We start from the raw sequence: 24752 nt of genomic DNA, 5'->3' as shown, positions 1-24752 counted from the left end.
CCCCAAATCAGGACTGTCCCGGTAAAACCGGGACGTCTGGTCACCCTAGTATTGGGTCATGGTGAAGCAGGAAAAAATAGTATGGGCCACGTGGAGATAAATTCATTAACTGTTCTCTCATTCTCATCTCATTATCTGTAGCCGCTTTATCCTGTTCTACAGGGTCGCAGGCAAGCTGGAGCCTATCCCAGCTGACTACGGGCGAAAGGTGGGGTACACCCTGGACAAGTCGCCAGGTCATCACAGGGCTGACACATAGACACAGACAACCATTCACACTCACATTCACACCTACGCTCAATTTAGAGTCACCAGTTAACCTAACCTGCATGTCTTTGGACTGTGGGGGAAACCGGAGCACCCGGAGGAAACCCACGCGGACACGGGGAGAACATGCAAACTCCACACAGAAAGGCCCTCGCCGGCCACGGGGCTCGAACCCGGACCTTCTTGCTGTGAGGCGACAGCGCTAACCACTACATCACCGTGCCGCCGGTTTTAGGATTATATTCTTGTGTATATTAAGAAGAAGAAAAAAAAAAACCCTTAGCCGGACAGAATCTTTGCTGTGATGGGAGCAGGAACACGATTTTCGTGCCTGATCATGTCCAGAGGCTTTTATTTTGAAAAAGATTCTCTTCACCGCCGCCATCTTGGCGCAGCTGTCTTCTCCAGACGCCCCTTTTCTTGCTGACGGCATCAACTGGAAGCCGTGCGATCAAATTAACGTTGGCCGCCGAACAAGCAGTATTGTAGGATAATTTAATATTAAATAGCTGGAAAAGAACCATGCAGAAGTATGAGAAGCTGGAGAAGATCGGAGAGGGTGAGTGGGGGAACAGCAGGCTTCCGGTAGCGCCGGTTGGGACAGACGCTCGCGCCGTTGCTAGCTAACAGTTAGCGTAAATTAGCCTCCCGGAGCTGATTAGCTTTACTCATCTAAATTTACCTCAGACACGTCTTGTGTGAGAAAAGTCATTTATTTAGAGCTACACGGGTAACTAATGTATCATGAGTTATAATTATTTTGTGTCGTATAAACCAGTAAGTAAGTAAATAGTTTTAAAATAGAGGTTTGGCTAGTCAGTGTTTGTTATTCCACGATTAATGCTGCCTTCAATTGCAACACGTCATGTTGTGTTTTCGACTCTTTTCAAAACCGTGTACTTAAACATGACACAGAATACAGGGTGACCCAAAAAAACAAGTTTACACTTTTCATAAATGAAATTTCGACACTATGTATCTCAGCTTTTAATACAAATTTTATTCACAATCTATACACTACCGTTCAAAAGTTTGGGGTCACTTTGAAATGTCCTTATTTTTGAAAGAAAAGCACTGTTCTTTTCAATGAAGATCACTTTAAACTAATCAGAAATCCACTCTATACATTGCTAATGTGGTAAATGACTCTTCTAGCTGCAAATGTCTGGTTTTTGGTGCAATATCTCCATAGGTGTATAGAGCACTTGCATGTGACGTCACAGCCGATCCAGATTGTGACAGACGCCATCTTGTCGGTCAAACGCCATATTCCTACTTCTACCTTTTCTTCTGGAAAACCCTACTATATACAATTTCTACTACAACGGCTGCGGCTACAAGCTCTCCCTACCTGTGCACGGTTTTTGTGTGTATTTTTGCGTGTTGTTCGTCTGTACCGGACTTCAATATCCACTACAACCGTATGGACTTACTGGACATTGGTTTCCAGCAGAAAATGACGGTTTGTAGCGATTTCCATCGCATGCACAACATTCCGGACGAGATAGCGAGACCAGCGGGGTCTCCGTGAATTGTTATCGGAAGCAAAGCGAAGGAGGCGGCGCCGGGAGTGGAAGCAAAAGCGAGGCTGCAGGCAGAGCCGGCCTGTTGACTAAGCTCAGAAAACAGCTACTCAAGCCTCTGCCTCTCCAACGCCAGATCCATGTAAACAAGACGGACGATTTGGAATTACCTTATTCTATTCTATAATCGGCTGGTCAGTGCTATACTCAATACTTAAGTGACTTACCCATCCAATGAGGATTATTTTCTTGTTTACAAGATGCCACATCTGAGTCGCTGACAAATCCTGAATTTCTGTAAAGATAACTGTGCAGAGATTTATAAGCATGCAGTGCTTCACCACTGAACAGCGAGGGAAAGTTAATGAGGTAATCATACACGTCCGGGTATTCCGCTGGCAGTTCAAAATCCGGTCGTGAAAACTCCGTCCGGAAAACCATAAGGGTCACAAATCTGTAGATCGTTTATTTTAGACATATATCTAGTTATCTGTTCATTAGAAAAATGAGCCGTGTAGTCCGTCGGTTGAAATTGATCCATTCTGTACACGAGTGCAGCAGGATTCAGCGGGGTTTTTGACCGACAAGATGGGGGTTGTGTACTTTCCGGTCATGTGACTGCAAGATCTCTATAGAGGCCCATTTCCAGCAACTATCACTCCAGTGTTCTAATTAGGGCTGGGTATCACCAGATACCTCATTATATGATACTATGGCGATATTTTGCCCACGATAACGATAATATCACGGTACAGCGATTCTGCGATAATCGATATATTGCAAGAAATTTCAACCACATCACGATATCTGTGTCAGTGAAGAAAATCAGAATTTATTGACCACTGTAAAATTACATTTCACATACATAACTACACACTCTTGCCAGACATATATTTGTCTCTATTCCACTGCTGGCAAAACCAAGAGTTGCTTCACTACAACATACAGAAAATTCCCATTTCTGTGCTAGTATTCTCAACTTTTCTGTAAGCATGGACACATCAGTGCTGCTTAACAAGCAGAATCAAACGCTACGTTCACACTGCAAGGCTTAATGCTCAATTCCGATTTTTTTGTGAAATCCGATTTTTTTGTGAGGTCGTTCACATTAACAAATATATGCGACTTGTATGTGATCCTCAGTATGAACGAAAAGCGACCTAAAAGTGTTCCGCATGCGCACTGCAGGATACGACGACGTCACACGCAGTGAGCATGGCCAGTGTTTACGGAAGTAAAACCGCCCGGTTGCGGTATGACCCATCCAATCTAGCTTGAATAGCTGCATCCCCCCAAATGGAAATCAGCTCCCTAACCTCTGCGTCCTTCCATTGAGAAGATTCAGAACCTTCACAGCCCGAAGCGTCCCTCGCATTGATGTCATGCGCAGGGGCGCAGATACGTTTTTTGAACTGGGGGGGACAAAAAACTGGGGGGGACAAAGCTGCCAGCAAACCAACCCCAACCCCGATATGCCTGTCAAACTTGTTGTTAGTAACCATAGCAACCAAGCTCGAGCTCACAACCTGTGCAGTCTGCGCAGCTCAACCAACCGAATATCAGTCTTTGTTTTGTTTTATGTGAGTTGTTGCAACTATGTATACACTGCTGTGCACCTCAATAAACCGAATGGTAATTAGTCTTTTGATTTTTCCGTGAGGTTTGCCTTATGCAAAGAAAGACAGCATAGACGTTTTTTCCTCCCTATAAGTGGGGGGGACCGAACGAGGTGAATTTAAATATGACTCGTCCCACCCTCTATCTGCGCCCGTGATTATGTGCCATGTTGTTGTAACTTTTTTGAGAAACCCGCCGCCTACTTCAGCGCAGAATAGTGGCGTTTGTGGCTTGTTGATGACGTGTAAGTCGGATGAATGTGACCTGGCGGTTCAGACTGAAGTCGCATATGAAAAGAGCGGATAGGAATCGGAATTAGGACCACATATCCAAACGGCCTGGGTCGGATTTGAAAAAATCGGATCTGTGTCGTTCATATTGTCAATAAAAGATCGGATACAGGTCACATATGGGCGAAAAGATCGGATTTGAGTCACTTCAGCCTGCAGTGTGAACGTAGCCAAACTGTTTTATGAAAACTTAAAACTTGCACTGCAGACTGCACATACATTTCAGTGCTAACACTAATATCAATTTCTTCTTTGTAAACTTGAGAACATACACCTGAGAACATTTAACTTGTGCTTGTTTTGCAGGAACAACGCACTGTCTGAAACACATTGAAAAGTGCAGTGGGCATCTTAATTGGAGCATCTTAATTTAATTGGAGCGAAACAGGTTTTGCAAAGTGCATTCTCTTTGTCCGGCTCACTGTTTTTTTTTCTCCTTTCCTTTGGAATCCAAAGTGCCTCCAAACATCTGCCTTAAAGTTCAGCGGCGTCTCTAGGTTTACGTTAACAGCCATGCTTGCCTGTTTTTTTTCCTCACTGCAACCGCCGGGGAAAAAAGAGAAGACGAAGAGTGCCTTGCAGTGAGGTAGCGGCACAGCGACACCTCGCGGAGCGGAAGTCGTACTGGATTTACAACCCGTTTGAAACATGATTTTATTATTTGAAAAAATATCGATATTCAAATTTTGAGTATCGATATTGAATCGGAAGACAAAGTATCGCGATATATCGCCGTATCGATATTTTTGCACACCCCTAGTTCTAATGGTACAATGTGTTTGCTCATTGCCTCAGAAGGCTAATGGAGGATTAGAAAACCCTTGTACAATCATGTTAGCACAGCTGAAAACATTGTTAGTTTTTTCTTTTTTTTATCAGACATCTAATTTTTTAGGTTTGTTTACCTGACATGTTTCGACGTACGACTGTCGTCTTCCTCAGAGTGTCACCGGATGTTATTGGTGACGCATCTTTTATCAGCTGATGTTTCCGAAGGCGTGGCCTTCCTGTCTGGATTGACAGGTCGGTCACGCCTTCTACTGTCAGTTCGTCCCCTGCAGGATGGCACTCCAGGTATGGGAGAGCATGTATGCTCCCTCATCTCGGTTGATGGTCCTCGGACTTCGCTTACGGATCTCTATGGCCTCCCTGATCCAGCGCTGATGTTTATTATCTTCTGTGCAGATGACTCTGGCATTCCCCCAGTCCATAATATGATCCGAGGACCATCAAACGAGATGAGGGAGCATACATGCTCTCCCATACCTGGAGTGCCATCTTGCAGGGGACGAACTGACAGTAGAAGGCATGACCGACCTGTCAATCCAGACAGGAAGGCCACGCCTTCGGAAACATCAGCTGATAAAAGATGCGTCACCAATAACATCCGGTGACACTCTGAGGAAGACGACAGTCGTACGTCGAAACATGTCAGGTAAACAAACCTAAAAACTAGATGTCTGATTAAAAAAAAAGAAAAAACTAACAATATTCAATATAAGACATAATGAACGTAATCGAAAGACAGCTGAAAACAGTTGAGCTCTTTAGAGAAGCTATAAAACTGACCTTCCTTTGAGCAGATTGAGTTTCTGGAGCATCACATTTGTGGGGTCGATTAAATGCTCAAAATGGCCAGAAAAATGTCTCGACTATATTTTCTATTCATTTTACAACTTATGGTGGGAAATAAAAGTGTGACTTTTCATGGAAAACACAAAATTGTCTGGGTGACCCCAAACTTTTGAACGGTAGTGTACATCATTAGAAACAGCATGCGCAGTAGATTCTGCTTCTCGATGTGTCCTCCTCCAGACGACTGCGGAAAACTTGACAGGTCTTCCTGATGTTGGATGCTGTCATCCGGTTCCAAGATCTCAGAACAGGGGGCGTTGTGGCTCAGGTGGATAAGGCACCATACCATAAATCTGGGGACCAGGGTTCGATTCTGACCTGAGGTCATTTCCCGATCCCTCCCCGTCTCTCTCTCCCAGTCTCTACACTGTCCTAAAGGTGAAAAAAGCCCAAAAACTATCTTAAAGATCTCAGAACAGACCTCTAGAAGGGTGGGGCTTCTTCCAGGCACTGTCTTCCACCGTTGCCCAGATACTATAATCCAGTGGGTTAAGATCTGGACTCTGTGGAGGCCACATATCCTTGGCCTCCAGGTTGGCATTCAACCATTCTTGGGTCCTCTTGGAAGTGTGAGCAGGGGCACCGTCTTGTTAGGACACCTAATCCCCATCAGGGTAGTTGGTCTGGATCCATGGCTTGACTTTTTTCTGCAGAATGTCCAGATGTCCCTCATTGTTGACGCGTACACCTGAGGGAATGAAAACTGGAGGTGCCATCCGAGGAGATGAGACCAAAAACCATGACTTTACAGCATCAGGTCCATCTGTGGGATCACCTCTAATCCATCGGTTGTTTCTTCGGTTTGATATGGCATCGACAGTGAAGATCTTTTCATCTGAGAACAAGATCGCACGACCTGGCACAGGATGCTTGATGATGTTCAACAATGCCTTGGACCGTTTCACCCTACTTTCTCTTTGAGCTTTAGTAAGAAGTGGAACCTTCACCCTGGCCCTGGACTTCATGTTAAGGTCATTCTTGACATTGAGGAAGGAAGCTCAGAAGCCATTTTTCTCATGGACCTGACAGGATTGGACTTGATTCATCGTTTAACCTTGCTAATCATGCGTTTTGTCCGTACAGACCGAGGGCGACCAGATCCAGGCTTTCTTTTGGCTGTTCCAGTGCGTTCTAACTTGTTTTTAATTTTGCACACTGCACATCTTGATATTCCCAGCTGTGTTGCAATCTCAGTAGGAGACAGTCCGGCGCGCAGTAATTCAGGCACAGCAGAAGTTTTCTTCGTTTTCAAACGAAGCACATGTAGTTGAGTGGAATTAGGAGTTCGACAGCAATCATTGGAGCGTTGAACAAAGTTAAAGACCTAAATTGGTGTTTATACAAGCAATCAACCAAGTGTCAACTTTTTTTGGGGTCACCCTGTAAAGACCTGTTTTCTCCAAGCATCAAAGTACACGATTTAAATTCGCCATTTAATACTTTTGGCATCTGAGGGAGGGCTATTTTCTGAACATTTTCATCTTATTTGAGGAGAGAGAGAGAGATGTACAGATGGGATTTATTCCCAACATCACTCCACGACTTGCTGTTCCAGGAAATTAATCAACGACGGGGTGGTGTGATAAACCGGCCTTGCTGTTAAAACCCGACCGTTGATTATTTTCTCGTGACAGCATGTCCTGAAGTGTTTTTATCTGCTTCTAGTTACAAATGCTCCGTTCACTTTCAGCTTGAAATTCTTCCACACCGTCGTCATGTGGGATTTGTTAATGTTCTAACGGCGTCACTTCCAGGTACCTATGGCACAGTGTTTAAGGCGAAAAACAGAGAGACGCACGAGATCGTGGCTCTGAAGCGGGTCAGGCTGGATGATGACGACGAGGTAAGGAATACGAGGACAAAGACGTCACAGTGCGACATGCTTGGAAGCGATGCTTTAACGTACGTTTTTGTCCGTGCGCTCCTTGTTTAGGGGGTTCCTAGCTCAGCCTTGAGAGAAATCTGCCTCCTGAAGGAGCTGAAGCACAAAAATATCGTGAGGTAGGTTTCGAGAGGACATGCCCTGATTTCTGGAAAAATTAATATCCTTCAGAAAACTTAAATCGACAAGTAAACACAAGTAGCCAGGCGTTCAGGGTTGTTTTATCTGCCATGACTTCTCTTCTCTTTGTTTATTGTCATTTCCAGGCTACACGACGTGCTGCACAGCGATAAAAAGCTGACGTTAGTGTTCGAATACTGCGATCAGGTAAGAGTCTGAGAGGTTTCCCGTGATTGATCGCACAGCAGTGGTGTGTGGGGTCGCGTTGTCGTCATGGTTGTGGGATGCAGCAGTGATTTATTCCTCTTGCACCGCAGCATTACGATTATAATTCACAACCATCCGAGCTTCTGACCAGTCGGTATCCAGAACTCGGACTCAGCATTTCTGTCTCACAGTGACGTGTCTGTCTCCATCCCACAGGATCTGAAGAAATATTTTGACAGCTGTAACGGCGACCTGGATCCTGAGATCGTCAAGGTTCGAGCTCTCGAATGTCAGACTCGGTTTTTGAAGCGTGTAATTTGTTAAACAGTCTGATGTGTGTGACCGAGTCGTTTGTTTTGCAGTCGTTCATGTACCAGCTGCTGAAAGGACTCGCCTTCTGCCACAGCCGCAACGTCCTTCACCGAGACCTCAAGCCACAAAATCTGCTCATCAACAGGGTAAAGGATTTTCTCATGTCGGTTAAACTGCCGCGCCGAGCCGAGCCACTTCTGTACTGCTTGTGAAATAACCAGAGCGTCAGCGGTGCAGCGGCTCACGCGGCCGTACCACGAGAAGCCAGACTCGTTGATAATTAGCCGAGTTGCTCTTCATGAGAACAATTAGGCCTTCCAAGCAAAACAATCAGAATCAAAATCCATTGAAAACTCAGGGATGAGTCGTGATTCTCCTCAAAGTTCGTTAACCAGCGTAATTAGCAACTCGTTAATCAGAGCCTAATCTAGGGCGCGTAATGCGCGTTTTTTTATCTGTCTGTCGCACGTCCACTTTTTGGGCACGAGAGTGATATCGTGTATCTATTCATTTTGTTGCACATTTATAAGTAGAGAGCGTGTAGTCGCGTTTTACTGAATCTTGTGCGTATCAATTTGTCAGCACCAGCTAGCGAGCACTGCGGTAAATATAGCGTTGTTTACACACCTATCGGAAAGGACCGAAGTATTCCGAATGGTTTATTTAGCGGGTGAAACAGTTTTGTGAACTATTATATCATTGGTCACTGAACCGGAAGACAGTGTATCTCAACCAATCGTGTGAAGTGTTTTTAAAAATACCCAAAAGCACACGGCATATCATTCTGTCTCATCCAAACATAATGTCAAAACGCGTGGTCACGTTGAAAGACCTTTGGACGAAAAAAGGAAACAAAACGAAGACACAGACGTGACAGATACTAATCCAGCCGACATTACACAACCCGATACAAGTACTACCGATGAACCAACCAAGAAGAAAACGAAATATGAAACCGAAGTCGACGATGTTACCGCCGGAGTGACAGTCCAGGCAGATCACGGGCGCAGATAGAGGGGGGGACGGGTGGGACTCGTCCCACCCAGATTTAAATTCACCTCGTTCGGTCCCCCCCACTTATAGGGAGGAAAAACCGTCTATGCTGTCTTTCTTTGCATAAGGCAAACCTCACGGAAAAATCAAAAGACTAATTACCATTCGGTTTATTGAGGTGCACAGCAGTGTATACATAGTTGCAACAACTCACATAAAACAAAACAAAGACTGATATTCGGCTGGTTGAGCTGCGCAGACTGCACAGGTTGCGAGCTCGAGCTTGGTTGCTATGGTTACCCACAACAAGTTTGACAGGCATATCGGGGACAGCTCCTAGTTCAGGACCCCAGCACGGCATGATGAAGGGTGCCAAACCAAAAAGGCAGAAAACGATTGCATCGTTTTTTCAAAAAACAACGACTGTAAGTAAACTGTGCCTTACTTTATCATATCACCTTGCAATTTTTTGATAGTCTGTTCAAAGTAATGTCGTAGTGAAAGTAAAATCGTACGGAGTAGAGATGCCTTTCTGGTAGCCTCCTCCTTTCGGTGGTAGCCTGTAGATACAGTGCTCAGAAGGCAGTTTTAATGTTTAATCTGGCGTTCCCTGCCATAATTTCAGCGAGCATATTGTTTCATAAGGAAACTTTGCGAAGAGTTGTTGACTGACTGCCGTTCACGCAACACACAGGCATAGTTAGAAAGTCAACACATGTTGGGGGTGGGGTTGGGGTTGGTTTGCTGGCAGCTTTGTCCCCCCCAGTTCAAAAAACGTATCTGCGCCCCTGAGGCAGATGCGAGTTCAGCTGTCGTTATCGTCGATGAGCCTGAGGCTATATCCACACGACAACGAGATGTTATTAAAAAAATATCGCGTCCACATGGGCAACGGATCAGTAAAATATCAGGTACATATGGCAACGCAACGCTTGCTGAAAACGATGTAATACACATGCCACACCTCTAGGGGCGCTGTAAGACGGTCCCTTCGGAGACACCAGAACAATAGAAGAAGTAAGGACGCATGCGCATAAACTATTATGCGCGAGACTTCATATTAGCCACAAAGTCAGAAAAATCTGTTCGTAAAATGACGTTATAATGACCAAATACAATGAAAAGTATTTTTCCAGTCTCACCTGTGAAAGGTAATCCCATGTGATCTCGTTTGGATGGTAAACCTGTTGGTACAGTTAAATGAGGCATGAGGCATCTTTATTCTCTGCTTTGACCTATCCAATATGGCGGCAAGGATGACGTATGATTCTACGCGGAAGGCGGCGTCTTTAATGGTCCGGAATAAATTGAATGCTACACGTTGATGGATTAATTTGTTCTTCTACGCCCTTTTTGAGGAATGTATTGTAGGACTTAAACCAACATCTGAAGAGGTGAGATCGCTCCTTTTTTTTTTTTTTCCCGTGTTTGCTGGCGGGATTGACTCTGCCGTAAGGGCTATTCTCTCTCTCTCTCTCTCTCTCTCTCTCTCTCTCTCTGCACCATTACACAATAAATATTCACAGTGAAAATATTTTGTAAGCGCGTTTCATGAACCAAGTTATAGGATTTGTTGACAACTCGCATCGAGTTCGTTACACTTCTACCCGGCGTGAAGCACTCACAGTCATGTGGTTGTGACGTCATCGTAAACAAATCCGTTCTACTCATCCAGACGACTTCGCAACGGCGCCGTTGCCAGATCTTTCCACTCTGGAACCCGTTCTCAAAAGATTTCGTTTTGGGCACCCAAAACGCCGGTGCCGTGTGGACGCCAGGCCGAAACGATAAACAATTTTATCGGATTCACCTGAATCCGTTGCCGTGTGGACAGGGCCTGAGGCAACGGGGACGAAATCAAAACGCGATGAAACTAAAGACAATGCAACGAAGAAAAAAAAACAAAGTATGAGCACACATTTCATTCCATTTTTAAAGTTCAGATCTGACCATAATGTTTGTGCAATACTATAAACTGTGGCTAAGTGTTTGCTGATATGGTTTTCATATCACTGTATTAAAGGAGATGTATAGTGCCATAATTATGATATTATATAGATTACATGGATTAAAGTTTTCCGTCGTGTAACGGATTTCCGTCAACTGAACTCTCCCGAGGCCAAATGTGAGGTCGGTGCTGATCCGAGGAGAATTAAAATGACGGGTGGTTGGGTAGAGATTGGGTTATAACACTGATGTGTTGCAACACCATCAACCATCAGCAGGGTTTATTTAACTTTTTTGTTTTTGAGCCATGCTTTGTGTCGTTCATTTCCTATGTTTGATCATGTTTAAACGTTCGCTGTCTACGGTACGGCATTAAAAAACATGCGCTGTCAAAATTGGCAAAATACATTCCCATGTGCTTGGCGTGCTTGTGTCTGACCATTTTTGTTTTGTATTAAATTAAATCTTGCCAAAATGACTCGGTTCAAACCTGGACATATAGAAATAGAGCATGTTAATGAAAAAATAAAGCCCGGAAAGCCCACTCCTCTGCTTCAGCCAGACTTGAAGACCCGACGGTGCAATGCCTGCAGACTGTCAGAAGTAATTAGACCTAAATTTATAGCTAACAAATCAGCAGACGCCCCAACAATTATTATTTTCGTTAGGCCAGTGTGTAAGGTATGTTAGAACCGTGCCTTATAGCCTACGTTATATCACAATTTAAAGGACATTTGAGGAGTTGGAGGCTGCGAGCGCAATGATGTTCCGACATGCGCTAAACTTTATTCCCTGAAAATCATACACCAGCGTTCAATGCCCCAAACAGTCAAAATGTCTAGAAGACTACGGTTAAATAATAGCCTACTAAGTTAAATTGCGTCAAAACATCTGTTTCTGGCCTATGAAATGATGGAGGAAAATGAGAACGAACGCAAAGTAGATAGCAGCCAACTTCACGCCATCTTTTAGGGAACTTAAAGGTCTGATGACACGAACATGACTCTATGCAATTTCTTAAACTATACAACATGGCAAACATGTTAGATTTCTGTTATAATTATGTGAAAAGAAGCTGTTGTTACGCGAATATCCAACTTTTAATTGCACAGCGCAAGAAAACTGGGTCCGTGGCTCGCGGCCATGTTGTGACGTCAGCGGGAGAACACGCTGCGGTTCACTGGCTGTTCTACTCAATGGAAATGGCGCATGAAAACGCCGGTGAACTCTCTAGTGCTAGCTCTTCCTCTTCTGGGAGTCTAGAATTGTGTTGATCTCTTCCGAATAGAATCTATGATAGCCTACCCTCTTTACCCTTTGCCTCTCGTTGCTAGGCGGCAGTTACATGAAAGCCGCAAGCTTTCACAAGCAAATACATGACTGATATCACGCCGACTTTATGATTACATTTATGATTATGTAGAATCTATAGCTCTACGTACCTTTATCTTATGTCGTTTCATAACACATGTTCTGACAGGAGGACTGTCTTTGGATCCGGCATAGCTACTAGTAGACCCCCTCTGGAATACTGGCAGTGTTGCCAGATTGGGAGGAATCCCGCCCAGTTGGGCGGTTTCAAGTGCATTTTGGTGGGTTTTGAACATATTTTGGGCTGGAAAACACTGCTGACGTTTTCCAGCCCAAAATATGTTCAAAATGCACTTGAAACCGCCCAACTGGACGGGAAACCTCCCAATCTGGCAACACTGTGTAGGCACTGCTGATGGTAGTAACACACGTTTGTGCTGAACTGAACACCCAAGAGATTCTTTTAAGCTGGGAAGGGTGTCAAAACAATCCAAATCGAAGTGTTCAGAGCACAGGACGGATGTTGGTGAGGGCTCCCACTTGTCACGAGTGCGCCTGACTTGCTTCATCCACTTCGCATGCAGCTCGGGATCTCTGGGAAACTTGAATAAACTTACCCCATCCTTGTGGGTTTTGGAGCAAAAGCCGGCAACACAACACGAAGGCATAATAACTATATATATAAAATGTATAATAATACTTATAATGACAAACTGAACACCTGTCGCATCAACAACAAACTGGTAAGTTAGGAGGAAGGTTCTTTCGCTGACGTCATATAGCTCCTCCTCCTCTTTCGTCTCCTGGGTGCTGCAGCCCCGTCAAATTTGCCCAAATAACCGCCTTCGTGAATTAATATATGGATCATCGGGAATTACTTTTTATGTGATAAAACATCGCCAAAGATGTCAAAAACGTGTCATCAGCACTTTAACACTCGTGTTGGTCACAATATTTCTCTTAATAAAATCTTGAATTGTTTTTGAAGTCGTATTCAACACACAGTAAGGTCAAATTATAATTTTAATGTAAGCGAAGTTCCAAACTCTCTTCTATATTGACGTCGAGCACAGAGGAGCATGTCATTCTGCTTTCGGTTTCGGCCGCATGGATGCGCTTTACGTGAAAGAAGGCACTGATGTGTCTGCCATCGCTAAAGGTGTAAAAAACAAGTGGAGGTGGGCTTGGCTGTACGAAATGGGTGAAAACGGGAAGCCATTTAGTTCATGGTGCAAAAAACTAAACATTCCAGGCGCTTGCATTTGTGTGGTTTGCCGCAAAAAAATAATATACGGAAGCAATGGAAAGAAAGTGCAATAAATTGAATATATTAATCCATTAATTGATAAAAGTTATCAGTTCTAAGTTAACCATTCTCAGAATTTCATCGAAATCCACCCATAACCCCCACCCCCCCCACCCCCCGTAAATTTTCAGTCAAATTTGCTTTAATCCATGAGATATGCATGTTTGTTACATGTATTTAGTTTTATTAATAAACTGTTCTGTTTATAGATGCACTCTTGAAAATATCTACCAATGTATTACTTATTTTTCTGTCCCCGCTAACTGGAACAAATGAGGGATATTTTTACCCACGTTAATATTTTCTGTCCCGTTTCTACAACTAGTGAGGGATCCGTCCCCTATTTTCAAATTCCTAGATGAGGCTCTGTTAACGAGAACTCACAAAACCAGGGAGTAACTTTTGTGCAGGCTGATTAGATCTTCCAAACAATCAGAATCCAGTGAAAAACCGAGGGAGGAGAAGCGATTTTTGTGAACTGTGGACAAACGGACAGCGCGTGATCGCAGTCGCTCACCGGCCTATGGCTGTGAGCTAATCAAAACATTGACGCACAAGATGTTCATCTATAGTAGCGTGTCAGTTTTCAGCAGGATAGAGAGAAATCGGTCCCCTACGTGTCCACGTGGCTACTGCTTATAAATAAGATAGTCTTCTGATCCCATGTCCATACAGTAAATATCGCAAATATACATGCGATCAATTCGACTCGCCTCATCTCTTGCCAGCATCACCAAGCTGTGAGCAGCATCAGGGCTGTGGAGTGTTCTGGTTACCAGTTTTGTTCAGAATCCAGTGCTGTGAACTCGATCTATTTTCACAGTAGTAAGAAAGAAAAAGCACTTGTTCATGAACCGTCTTTGAAGCGTTATTTAGTACTAATGAGCACGTTTTGTTTCACAAGTGTAGCGTAAAGACTCAAAATTCAAAAATTAAAGCGACTAGCGGAAGTTTGACCAATTATATGTTTAACTTTTACTCTTAGTTTTCCTGAAGGAGCTGATTTATTCCCACATGGGACTTTTGTAACCGCGAACCGAACGGATCGCTCAAAAGATTCCAACGTCGTCTTCGCTGCCTTCTCGAGTTTTTGTTGAACGGCTGGAATTCTTGGCGTAAATACCTGCCAAAAAAAAACCCCTTAAACCTTTCAGAAGGACCAAACAAAAGCTGTGAGAATCAAAAGGTGCATTTTCTTAAAATAAAACACCACTTACTCGATATCGAATCAGTCGCCTCGGCGAACCACGAGGTGAATTTCGTTTATCTTTTTATCTGCCGATTATCTTCCGATTCTGCAAAGTTATAACGAGGTTTCTCTTGTTTCCTTTCTGGTTCTGATTGGTTCCAAAGTTTACCGAGAAGTAGAACGGGTAATCGAACTCGATCAAGTTACGAAGTTTTGCTATTGTTACATTCATTCTTACAACACAATGACGTAGTGGCTCCGCCTCGACGAGGCAGTAGCCACAAAAAGAGACGGATGTGAACAGTTAACACCGGTAAGTATTTATTGTGTGTACGAGTTTTTGCACTATTGTAATTATTTCTTGTTCTTCTTTAGAACGGTGAGCTGAAGTTGGCCGACTTTGGTTTGGCCCGAGCGTTTGGAATTCCTGTACGTTGTTACTCTGCCGAGGTAAGATCATAAAACCATTTGTATAGTGGTGCAGCTGGTTCACAAATCGCAGGTTTATACCGTATGAACGCTCTTGTTCTGAGACGTGATCATTTCTCTAGCAGCAACTCATTGACAGGAAGTTGGTTTATTGCTGTTCTTCAGTAATGTTATCAATTTATAGCTGACTTGCAATCACGTGATCAAAATGTGCGACGTCATTAGCGTCCGCCATGATGGCGGATATACGAAGCAACTCGGATGGCAGCCGCTGAAAGCGCGTCTGTAAACAGAGCTGAATTTTCTCAGTATCACCACGGTCGAGCGAAGATTCGATACGGATAGAAGATAGACGTGTGTGTGGTTTTGACCCATATTATTAAAAAAAAAAAGTCAGACTTTTCTGAAGATAAGACGCTTCTACTGACCATCGAGTACGACTACAGGTTGTTTCGTCCAACGCCTTTTTCATACGCACGAGCATTTATTATCTCATCTCATTATCTGTAGCCGCTTTATCCTGTTCTACAGGGTCGCAGGCAAGCTGGAGCCTATCTCAGCTGACTACGGGCGAAAGGCGGGGTACACCCTGGACAAGTCGCCAGGTCATCACAGGGCTGACACATATGGCCCTTTTCCACTACCCTTTTTCAGCTCACTTCAGCCCGACACGGCTCGCGTTTCGACTACCAAAGAACAGCACGACTCGGCTCGCTTCAGCCCTGCTTAGCCCCTAAAACTCGCACCGTTTTGGAGTGGGGCTGAAGCGAGCTGAGTGAGGCTGGGGGCGTGAGCAGACACTCCCCTGTGCACTGATTGGTGAGGAGGAGTGTCCTCACATGCCCACACACGCCCCGCGAGCACGCTGGGATCTGTAAACACCATAAACCCGGAAGAAGAATAATTACAAATTACGAGAATTTCTGAAGCCTTATGCGCCTCGCCTCATCTATACGCTCTTGCCAGTATCTGTTGGCGTTGTCGGTGACAACAAGCCACAGCACCAAGACCAGCAACACTAATGACTCCATGTTTATTGTTTACTATTCGGGTCGTGAGACTACCGCTTAAAAGCTCACTGATGTCACTGTTTGCGCTGCTTAACGACATCATGTGACGTCCACCCACTTTCACTAACTCCACCCAATGTGTCCACCCACTTCCAGCCAGCACGGTTCAGCGCGGTTGTAGTCGAAATGCAACTCCAACAGCCCCACTCAGCTCGACTCAGCCCAACTCAGCACGGCACGGCTCAGCCGCGTTTGTAGTGGAAAAGCGGCAATAGAGACAAACAACCATTCACACCCACATTCACACCTACGGTCAATTTAGAGTCACCAGTTAACCTAACCTGCATGTCTTTGGACTGTGGGGGAAACCGGAGCACCCGGAGGAAACCCACGCGGACACGGGGAGAACATGCAAACTCCACACAGAAAGGCCCTCGCCGGCCACGGGGCTCGAACCCGGACCTTCTTGCTGTGAGGCGACAGCGCTAACCACTACACCACCGTGCCGCCCGCAATTATTTTATATTTCAGGTTTTTGGTTGTTCGAAAAAAAGGAGGAATTCTCAATCGAATTTGACCGAAGCAGCTTTGACACTCGAGAGCGTACTAAGCGGGATAACCACGCCGGCCTGTGCCACTCGCTGACCCTGGGATACATTAACTCCCTTGTCATTGTAGGCTGCTCGCTTGCATGTCTCTGTTTCTGCCTGGATCGTATTAAATCTTCAGGCGCGGAGCAGCGCTATCGCGGGGGCTTCGTTTGCGAATCCTAGGCCAAGGCACGGTCCTACCGACCCGAGACTGTGCTTTTTCGAAGGGCAAGGCTTCGAGGGAGGTGCCTGTAAAATTTGGCTTCACTGTGAGCTCCCCTGGCCGAGTTATTAATTTTTAAAGCCGGCTGGATCATGAGGCGCCGAACAGCGCTCTCGCGGGGCTTTCATTCGCCAACACCGGAATACCTGAAATATAAAATAATCGACAGTGCGTATGAAAAAGGCTTTGGATGAAGTGTCCTGATCCGCTCGTCGCCTCAGTTTCCTCGCCCTCTTTCCGAATCACAGACAGAATTCTAAAAAATCGGAACGTGCCACGGTCACGAGTCCTGTTGTGACCACAACCGTATACAGCACAAAGATATGGCATCGTTAAAAGGACGCTTAAAGCAGTGGAAGAACAGAGTTGCGCACGCGTGACTGTTTGGTATGGAATGTCGCTCGAGCCCGCATTTGTATCTCCACCAACATGGCCGACATCCGGGTTTCTATTAGCCTGGGCCCGCCCATCCTAAGTATGACGCAACACGAGGACCTGTTGCGAGCTTAGTCTGGCAAGGCAAGCTATCTCCAGCTCTTCCAAGCTCCCGAAAAATCGGGAGCCAATCAACTTTGAGCATCTCCAACGGCCCTGGGTAGAGGCGTGTTCAAGGCAGTGACGTAGTAGAACTGCGACCGGAAGCCATAGATTGTTTACAGAATCTATGCCGGAAGCGCTTCATTCACTAGAAACATTACGAACGTGGAGCAGCGGCAAGCCTTTGACACGGCGGTAGATGCTGTATTGAAAGCATTCAACGGGAAGTTCTCATTGAAAACGGAGCAAAGAGCAGCCCTGGAGGTATTTATCTTCTTCCTGTTACTCGAGCAGTTTCCGTCGCGTCACATACGTCAGAGGAAAGAGTGATGTGATTGGTTTAAGCTTCATCACAGCCTTTTCTGGCTTCGACCAGTAGCAAACTGAGGCATTTCGGGGAGGCGGGTCAACCACGCCTTTGCGAAACGGTTGGGCTTAATAGCTTTGCCAGACCAAATACCAAATGTATTTTGTTGCGATATATCTTACACCGGTGTAAATTTTGTGGAGCGTTCACATGTCACAAACCTGCTTACTAGAGAGAAGCGTGTTAGCACCGGTGCAGCCCCACTTGCGTTCACACGGCAGTTTTTGCGACCGTGCTATACGAGAGTAATAATGTGGAAATGAAATATGCGCGTGCGTGAAAATGTACTTCCTTTTCCCGGTTGTCATGGCATCACCAAGCACCAGGAAAACAACGTGGATGAAGACACCAGTGTTGCCAGATACTGCTGACGTTTTCCAGCCCAAAATATGTTCAAACCCGCCAAAATGCACTTAAAACCGCCCAATCTGGCAACACTGGAAGACACGCAGTCCTGTTGTTGTTGATATTCGCCATTTTGGAAGCGCAAATTATGCAATGCCCGTATGTAATCAACTCTCCTGACGCGTAGCGAGTCTACCCCGTAGCGTTCAGACGTCTCATTTTATATCGGTGCTGCCCCGCAAACTAGCATTTACTCCGGAGTAAATTTCTTAAACCACCTCCCGAGCAGGGTTAGATTTGCGCCGGTATAACTTTGTACCGTGTGAACGCTCTACCGGGGCAGCCCCGGTGCCGTGTGAACACCCCTTATTTTGCTTTGATGTCACTTGCAAGTCAAGGATAGTTTTGTTGGGAAAAAAAAACCTTTAATCGTAATTGGAACAGTGAATTGCTGAGGTAGAAGAGCAATAAAACAAGCAAACACTTGGGTGTGTCATTGGATTTAAACTCGTACAATCCGCCTTGACCCGTTTCAGGTGGTGACGTTGTGGTACAGGCCGCCAGACGTGCTGTTCGGTGCCAAGCTGTACTCCACCTCCATCGACATGTGGTCAGCTGGATGCATATTTGCAGGTGGAAATAAATCTTAACAGTTAGATCGCCTATCTTGTTAAATAAATAAATAAAAAATTCAAATGTGACGTTTTTATTCTGTCTGCTTTTAGAACTGGCCAACGCGGGCCGGCCGCTGTTCCCCGGAAACGACGTCGACGACCAGCTGAAACGAATCTTTCGATATCCTTGAATGAATCTTTCGACATGTTGATATGAAGTCTGAACGTGTGGAGCTGTAGTTGTCGCGCTGGTGGTTCTTCAGTTGTTTTATTCTTTCTTTAACGCTTGATCACGTTACTGGGCACGCCAACAGAGGAACAGTGGCAGACCATGACCAAACTCCCTGATTATAAGGTAACGCGTAATCGAGAACACACTCGGGTTATTCCTCACGCTGCTTTGTGATAAACGTGTGACCACTGATCCAAACGGATCTAACGTTAGAGGAAAATAATCGACCTTGTGGTAGTAACGGTCTCTCCGCGTCATGGATAATTTCTCTTTTTCTGATCTCGTACCTCTCTTCCAGCCATACCCGATGTATCCTGCGACGACGTCGCTCGTGAACGTCGTCCCGAAACTCAGCAGCACAGGACGGGATTTACTCCAGGTAGGTGGTTCGAGAGGAATAAAACGTGCGCTTACTGTACTGTCGAGGGGATTTTGTTTCACTGGAATGGCAAGGTCAGGTGCATCATACTTCAGGATTTAACAGCCGATCATGTCCCAGTATGCAAATAATACGCGAAGGACATGTGTAATTATAGAGTCAAGGGAAAAATCCTGTTTGATTCGATATTTAGCATTTGGTTTATTATTATTTATGAGTAGCACGCTGTGTGAGCACAATCGCTATCGGGTGCGTTAAAATGTAAATAACTTTTTCTAGAATTTCACCAAAACTCATTGAATTTTCAGCATTGTAAGAGAACGCCCTAAAGTATTATTCAGCAAAACCCCAGAATGATGCACAAATCTAGAATTTTTAACAGAATTTTAGTTCTTAAAATTTAACGTAATTATGGACGTCACGCGTAACATTTACACCCATGAAAAATCACTTGGAATGCTGTTTTGAAAGTTTTGATCAAATATTCTCTATAATTAAAAAAAAAAAATCGCTTAAATATTATAAACAGTCTTTTAATGTATCAAAAAATAATTTTGATAAAGCAAGGAAATTCAGAAGAAAATTTTTTCTTTTTCTTTTGCTTGTTGCACGCGTCACGCTACCAAACTCTAACCCCTTCACGAACAATTCCAACTTTCATGGACTTGTAGCGCAAATAAACCTTTCAAAAAAAAAAAACTTCTCACCCAGTAAATTAGAATCCTGGTGATTTATATCCTCGTAGCTTCAGTAGATCTAGAGATTTAGTCGATTTAGTAAATCCCAAACGCCGTGAAACATGCCAGCCATCTATGGTGAGAAGTGCTGCTGTCACGCTCATCACTTAAAGGTCCCATGGCATGGTGGTTTGTTGATGCTTTAAACGGGCTCGTGGAGGTTTCCGGATGTTATATCCGCAGCCTTTCTCGAAATGAACCCTCGGCACGTAGATATAGCCTCCTGGGAGAAAGCCCCATTTCAGCGCTTTTCCCAGTGCGTCGTTTTGCTAATGAGAAGCAGGAGGCGGGGAAGGGTAGAGGGTGGGGGCGGGCCATGGGGGGAAGGGCTTGACCAAACTGCACGCACACATACTCGCTGCTATCAGCGCCTGTAGCCACGCTGCTAAGACAAAACCCGGTTCTCCCTTGGACTCCTTTCGTAAACTCAACGTGACACAGAGAACAGAGAGTGAGAGTGTTCGGAGTGGTAGTTTACGAACGTATGATACCCTAGGCTTGAACACGCACTCCATAACCAAAGAGGATAGAAGCAGCAACTACAGCAACATATCGCTTATCCAACAGAAGACATGCATTGCGGAGCGATAGTCAAACATAAGCTCATAAGTTACAGTCAATTTCCAGACTAAACTCAGTTTAACAGAGCATGCTGCATGCTCTTTAGTTTTGTAGCGCAGAGTACCTGGCTAACTGCAGGAAGCGGTTAGCTGCACAGCTAATGTAGCCATTGCAAGGCTAACGTGGCACCGATTTTAAAACACGGCAAAACGACTTAACAGTTATACACTTACTTGTTCGGTGTTTGTGGCTGATGCGGCAGGGATGCTTGGTACGGACCCAGGCTTCAGTGACAGTTGATGTGCAAAACCTGCCCTGTACTGTCCCAAGTTGTGGAAACATTCATCAGGAAAATGCTTCCGACAAACATACACCGTCTTAGGTAGACTCGACGGCGTATTATTGGAGTAAATAAAATTAAGCCACTGCGTCTTCAGGGGCTCTCCCGTCGGCAGTAAAAACAGACTCCTTTCTGTGTTGTCACATCCATGTACAGCGCAATTTCCATGTTTCGCTCGCTTAGGTGATGCCATGTTGTTGTGTCCTCTATGGTCTCCTCACTACAACTGGGCGGGGCAATCCATACAGTGCGTGGGGATCATCTCCCTTGCTGACGTAGTAAAGGGAGGAGCTTATCAACGTGCCATTTTGACGCGCCATTCTCAAATGTTGGGCATAGTTTGGTTTACACATTATGACATTTCTAGCCACTGGGGTGACTTAAGAAGGTCAGAGGAACTCATTTTAATGTTAAAAAACCTCAAAGTGAAAATTTCATGCCATGGGACCTTTAAGGATGATTTATGCCAAGTTTCACGGAAAAATACAGCGAAATAAGCTTGCTAGAAGCATTTTTCAAAATCCCAAACATTATGAAACATTTCTTGTCGGGTTTCAGGTTACAAATTTCGAGAATAGAGAAATTGCGGCGCAAAAGTTTGCCACTAAACTCGCGAAAATACTCCATCCTAGCGAGTTTCACAACCGAACTAGGCTACGTGACCACCCAGGAATGTTCTAGAAGGTACGCTTCTAGGCACGTGCGATCGAGAAAGACGCCACGTGAAGGTAGTAAAGGTTGTATTTCCACTGTCTTATGACGTTTTTGCTTGTTTTAGCGCGATAAACAGTGCATTATGGGTAATCATTAAAATGCTGATTTCAAGGTTAAAATGGGTAAAAACAACTAATTTATATAGATATTGTAAAAATTGTGCCTAATAGTTATTTCAGTACATAAAATCAAAACCTGAATTTTTTTATTTTTTTCCCTATGTTACATACATGTCAACCTTTGGTCAATCAAACCTGTATAACCAACCTCCAAAATCCGTATTTCCCTTATAAAATCCGTATAAGATGCAAATTAAAATAATTTACCTAAAATTTGAATGATTATTAACAATGATACATCCCAGTTACTTTTTATTCAATATTAATAACAATAAACCTTCAGAATGAATACAAAGCTCCAATGTTTGACAAAAACACAAAGTGTTATCAGCGTAGTTACGAAGGAAATACTTCGTTGTTTGGAGACAGGTTTCACCGAGCGGCTATTATGCGCGAGACTTCATATTAGCCACAAAATCTGTTCGTAAAATGACGTTATAATGACCAAATACAATGAAAAGTATTTTTCCAGTCTCACCTGTGAAAGGTAATCCCATGTGATCTCGTTTGGACGGTAAACCTGTCGGTACAGTTAAACGCAGCACATGAATGAGGCATCTTTATTCTCAGCTACTGTCTAGACGCTATACCAGAGACGGCTGAAGAATCTCCACTTTGCCACATCCAATATGGCGGCGAGGATAACGTATGATTCTACGCAGAAGGCGGCGTCTATGTTTATATGTCTATGACTTCACGGTTGGCGGGATTCTCGCAATGCGGTGTGCGCATGATCAAAAGTGGAACGAAGTCTCGCTACCACAAGATAACGCGCGATTTCATAAGACTCTTTACTGGCTGTCTGTGGTGTACAGTACGTTTGTAAATGTTATGCGCTCTTTTATCATCGTGGGAATTGATTATAGCTCTAAATAAATATTGAAGTTTTTTTAAAGAATCCGTATAACTTTATTTATACACCCGTATACTACGTTTATTGAATCAAATCCGTATAAAATACGGACATTCCGTATAGGTTGACATGTATGATGTTACACCATTGTGCATCTATAGCATGCTACTCATCTATTATAATTATTAAGTATAGGAAGAAAATAAAACTGATCGTTCCTTTGATTTATCTACCTTTTCTTTCTAGAACCTTCTGAAATGCAATCCAGTGCAGCGGATATCGGCTGAGGAAGCGCTCCAACACCCGTACTTCGCCGATTTCTGTCCGCCCTAGTGGCTAAATCGGTTGAGCCTCATTTCTTAAAATGGACCAACATGGTCATACCTCATCCACCCTGTCAAAATGTTCCTGTGTCACCCCTGCCCCATTGCTCATGTTTATTGTTCAGACGCGACGGTCCGGGTCACGGCGACAGACTTGGACACCAGTCGATTTTGTAAAGCTCGGTCGAGCACAGTAAATCTGACGCCTCTGAAACTATTATAATTATTATTGTTATTTTTCTTATTTGCACTTATTACACAGACGGTAAGGGTGGGGCGAGTGTTAGTTGATCCTGCTCCGTGTTTTTGTTTGTGTGTATTTGAAGGAACTTTTAGATCTTGAGTCAGTTTTACATCTTTGTTTGAATCTACTGTTCACGTTAATCACTTCTGGAATAGTTCCCTTGGTGTTGCACAACTCAAGACGTGCCAACATTGATCGTTTCGTTGTAGCAGGTGTGGTTTTTGAAACGCTAACACCCAGGAAGTATTTAGTGTTGTACTGAGAATGAATGAAACGCCTTCCAAATAACATCTGTTCAGTGCTCCAGAGGCTGAGGAGTTATTTGGAGGAGCAGATTTTTTTAATGTATTTACAAGAAGACCTTTGTGATATGGTAATTGAGTACGAGTGTACACACTGTGTGTGGGGGGCGGTTTGGGAAAACCCATCAGATATCTCTACAGCTGAATTCTGACAATCAGATTTTGGCGAGAATTTTTTCTGTCCATAAAACACTTTTTTCAAGAAACCTTTTTTTTTTTCAACAAAAAAAATGGATTTAAACTAGGCGAGTGGCCTAGTGGTGAGCGTGTCCGCCTCTCAATCGGGAGATCGCGAGTTCTACTCACGGTCGGGTCATACCAAAGACCATCATAAAAATGGTGCCTACTGCCATCTGGCAGGGTACGCTGCAATACAGATGCGAGTGGGGAGTCAAACTCCTCACTGTAACCCTAGCTACGTAATGCAGGCGAGAGGCCGAGGGCTACGAAACGGAGATCGGCGCGGGAAGGACTTTGGATTTAAACAAAACACAATCATGCCCTGAGATATTCCCCCAAATCTCTTCCTGCATCAGGAGCCGTTGAAACAAATACAGCAAGTCTGCCATCGGATGTCCGAAACTGCGCAAGCGACGCGTGGTTTCCTCACACGCTGAAATCATGATTTGATCAATTCAGGTTGTAATCAGATTCCTGGCTGGGTTTTCCCAGGTTGCTCCAACATTCAGCCTGAACACAAAGGTATATCGAATAGCAAAGCTTCCTAGAAGAAATCTACTCAAATACTGAATTCCTACTACGTTGTGTTTTTATCCTTGTTGGCTTGTAAAGTGTACTCGAATGCACGTATTTATTTGTATATGAATGTTTGTCGTTTTCGGATACAGCAGATGAGGGTTAACTGAAGAGAACATTTCCTGGTTTATTTTCAAGGTTTTGCATTTTCCAAGTCATGACTGCAAATTCAGAACAAACAAAATGTCGTCTTCAACACTGAAGGGTCAATACTTCGTCAAATCCTGCAACAGACTTGGAAAAGTTGTTGTTTTTATTTGCGTGTGGTGTTCGCGCTTTCTTTCTCGTACCACTCCTTGGACTGAAAATGACAAACATCTTGTTTTGGCCAGGAAATTAACATGTCTGTAACCCTGTAGCACACAATAAGCTTGGATTTATTATTTTTTGGTTATTATCCATTTGTCACTCTACTGTATGTGCGATTTATGATGGAAGAAGTTTTCACACTGATTGATTAAATACATTATCAAAAAAA

At 44.2% G+C, this 24752-nt stretch overlaps 1 protein-coding gene across 1 annotated transcript; it reads left to right on the top strand.

Moving 5' to 3' along the window:
- The first annotated feature begins 673 nt into the window (after nucleotides 1–673).
- Nucleotides 674–24752, top strand: cdk5 (cyclin dependent kinase 5). The gene is made up of 12 exons (XM_060920989.1): nucleotides 674–826; nucleotides 7087–7175; nucleotides 7266–7333; nucleotides 7481–7541; nucleotides 7758–7814; nucleotides 7904–7999; nucleotides 14975–15049; nucleotides 18637–18733; nucleotides 18826–18895; nucleotides 19009–19069; nucleotides 19245–19325; nucleotides 22896–24752. Exons 1-12 carry the CDS (start codon nucleotides 790–792, stop codon nucleotides 22980–22982), a joined length of 879 nt encoding a protein of 292 aa, XP_060776972.1. The 5' UTR covers nucleotides 674–789; the 3' UTR covers nucleotides 22983–24752.

Source organism: Neoarius graeffei, chromosome 5 (genome assembly GCF_027579695.1).
Source record: "Neoarius graeffei isolate fNeoGra1 chromosome 5, fNeoGra1.pri, whole genome shotgun sequence".
Taxonomy (NCBI): domain Eukaryota; kingdom Metazoa; phylum Chordata; class Actinopteri; order Siluriformes; family Ariidae; genus Neoarius; species Neoarius graeffei.
This window is presented reverse-complemented; position numbering and strand designations above follow the sequence as displayed.

Bases quoted from the DNA above. Each gene is read 5' to 3' on its own strand.
- cdk5 (XM_060920989.1), top strand. From the start codon at position 790: ATGCAGAAGTATGAGAAGCTGGAGAAGATCGGAGAGG. The intron at 7,176-7,265 runs GTAAGGAATACG...CTCCTTGTTTAG, and splicing joins GGCTGGATGATGACGACGAG to GGGGTTCCTAGCTCAGCCTT. The intron at 15,050-18,636 runs GTAAGATCATAA...GACCCGTTTCAG, and splicing joins TACGTTGTTACTCTGCCGAG to GTGGTGACGTTGTGGTACAG.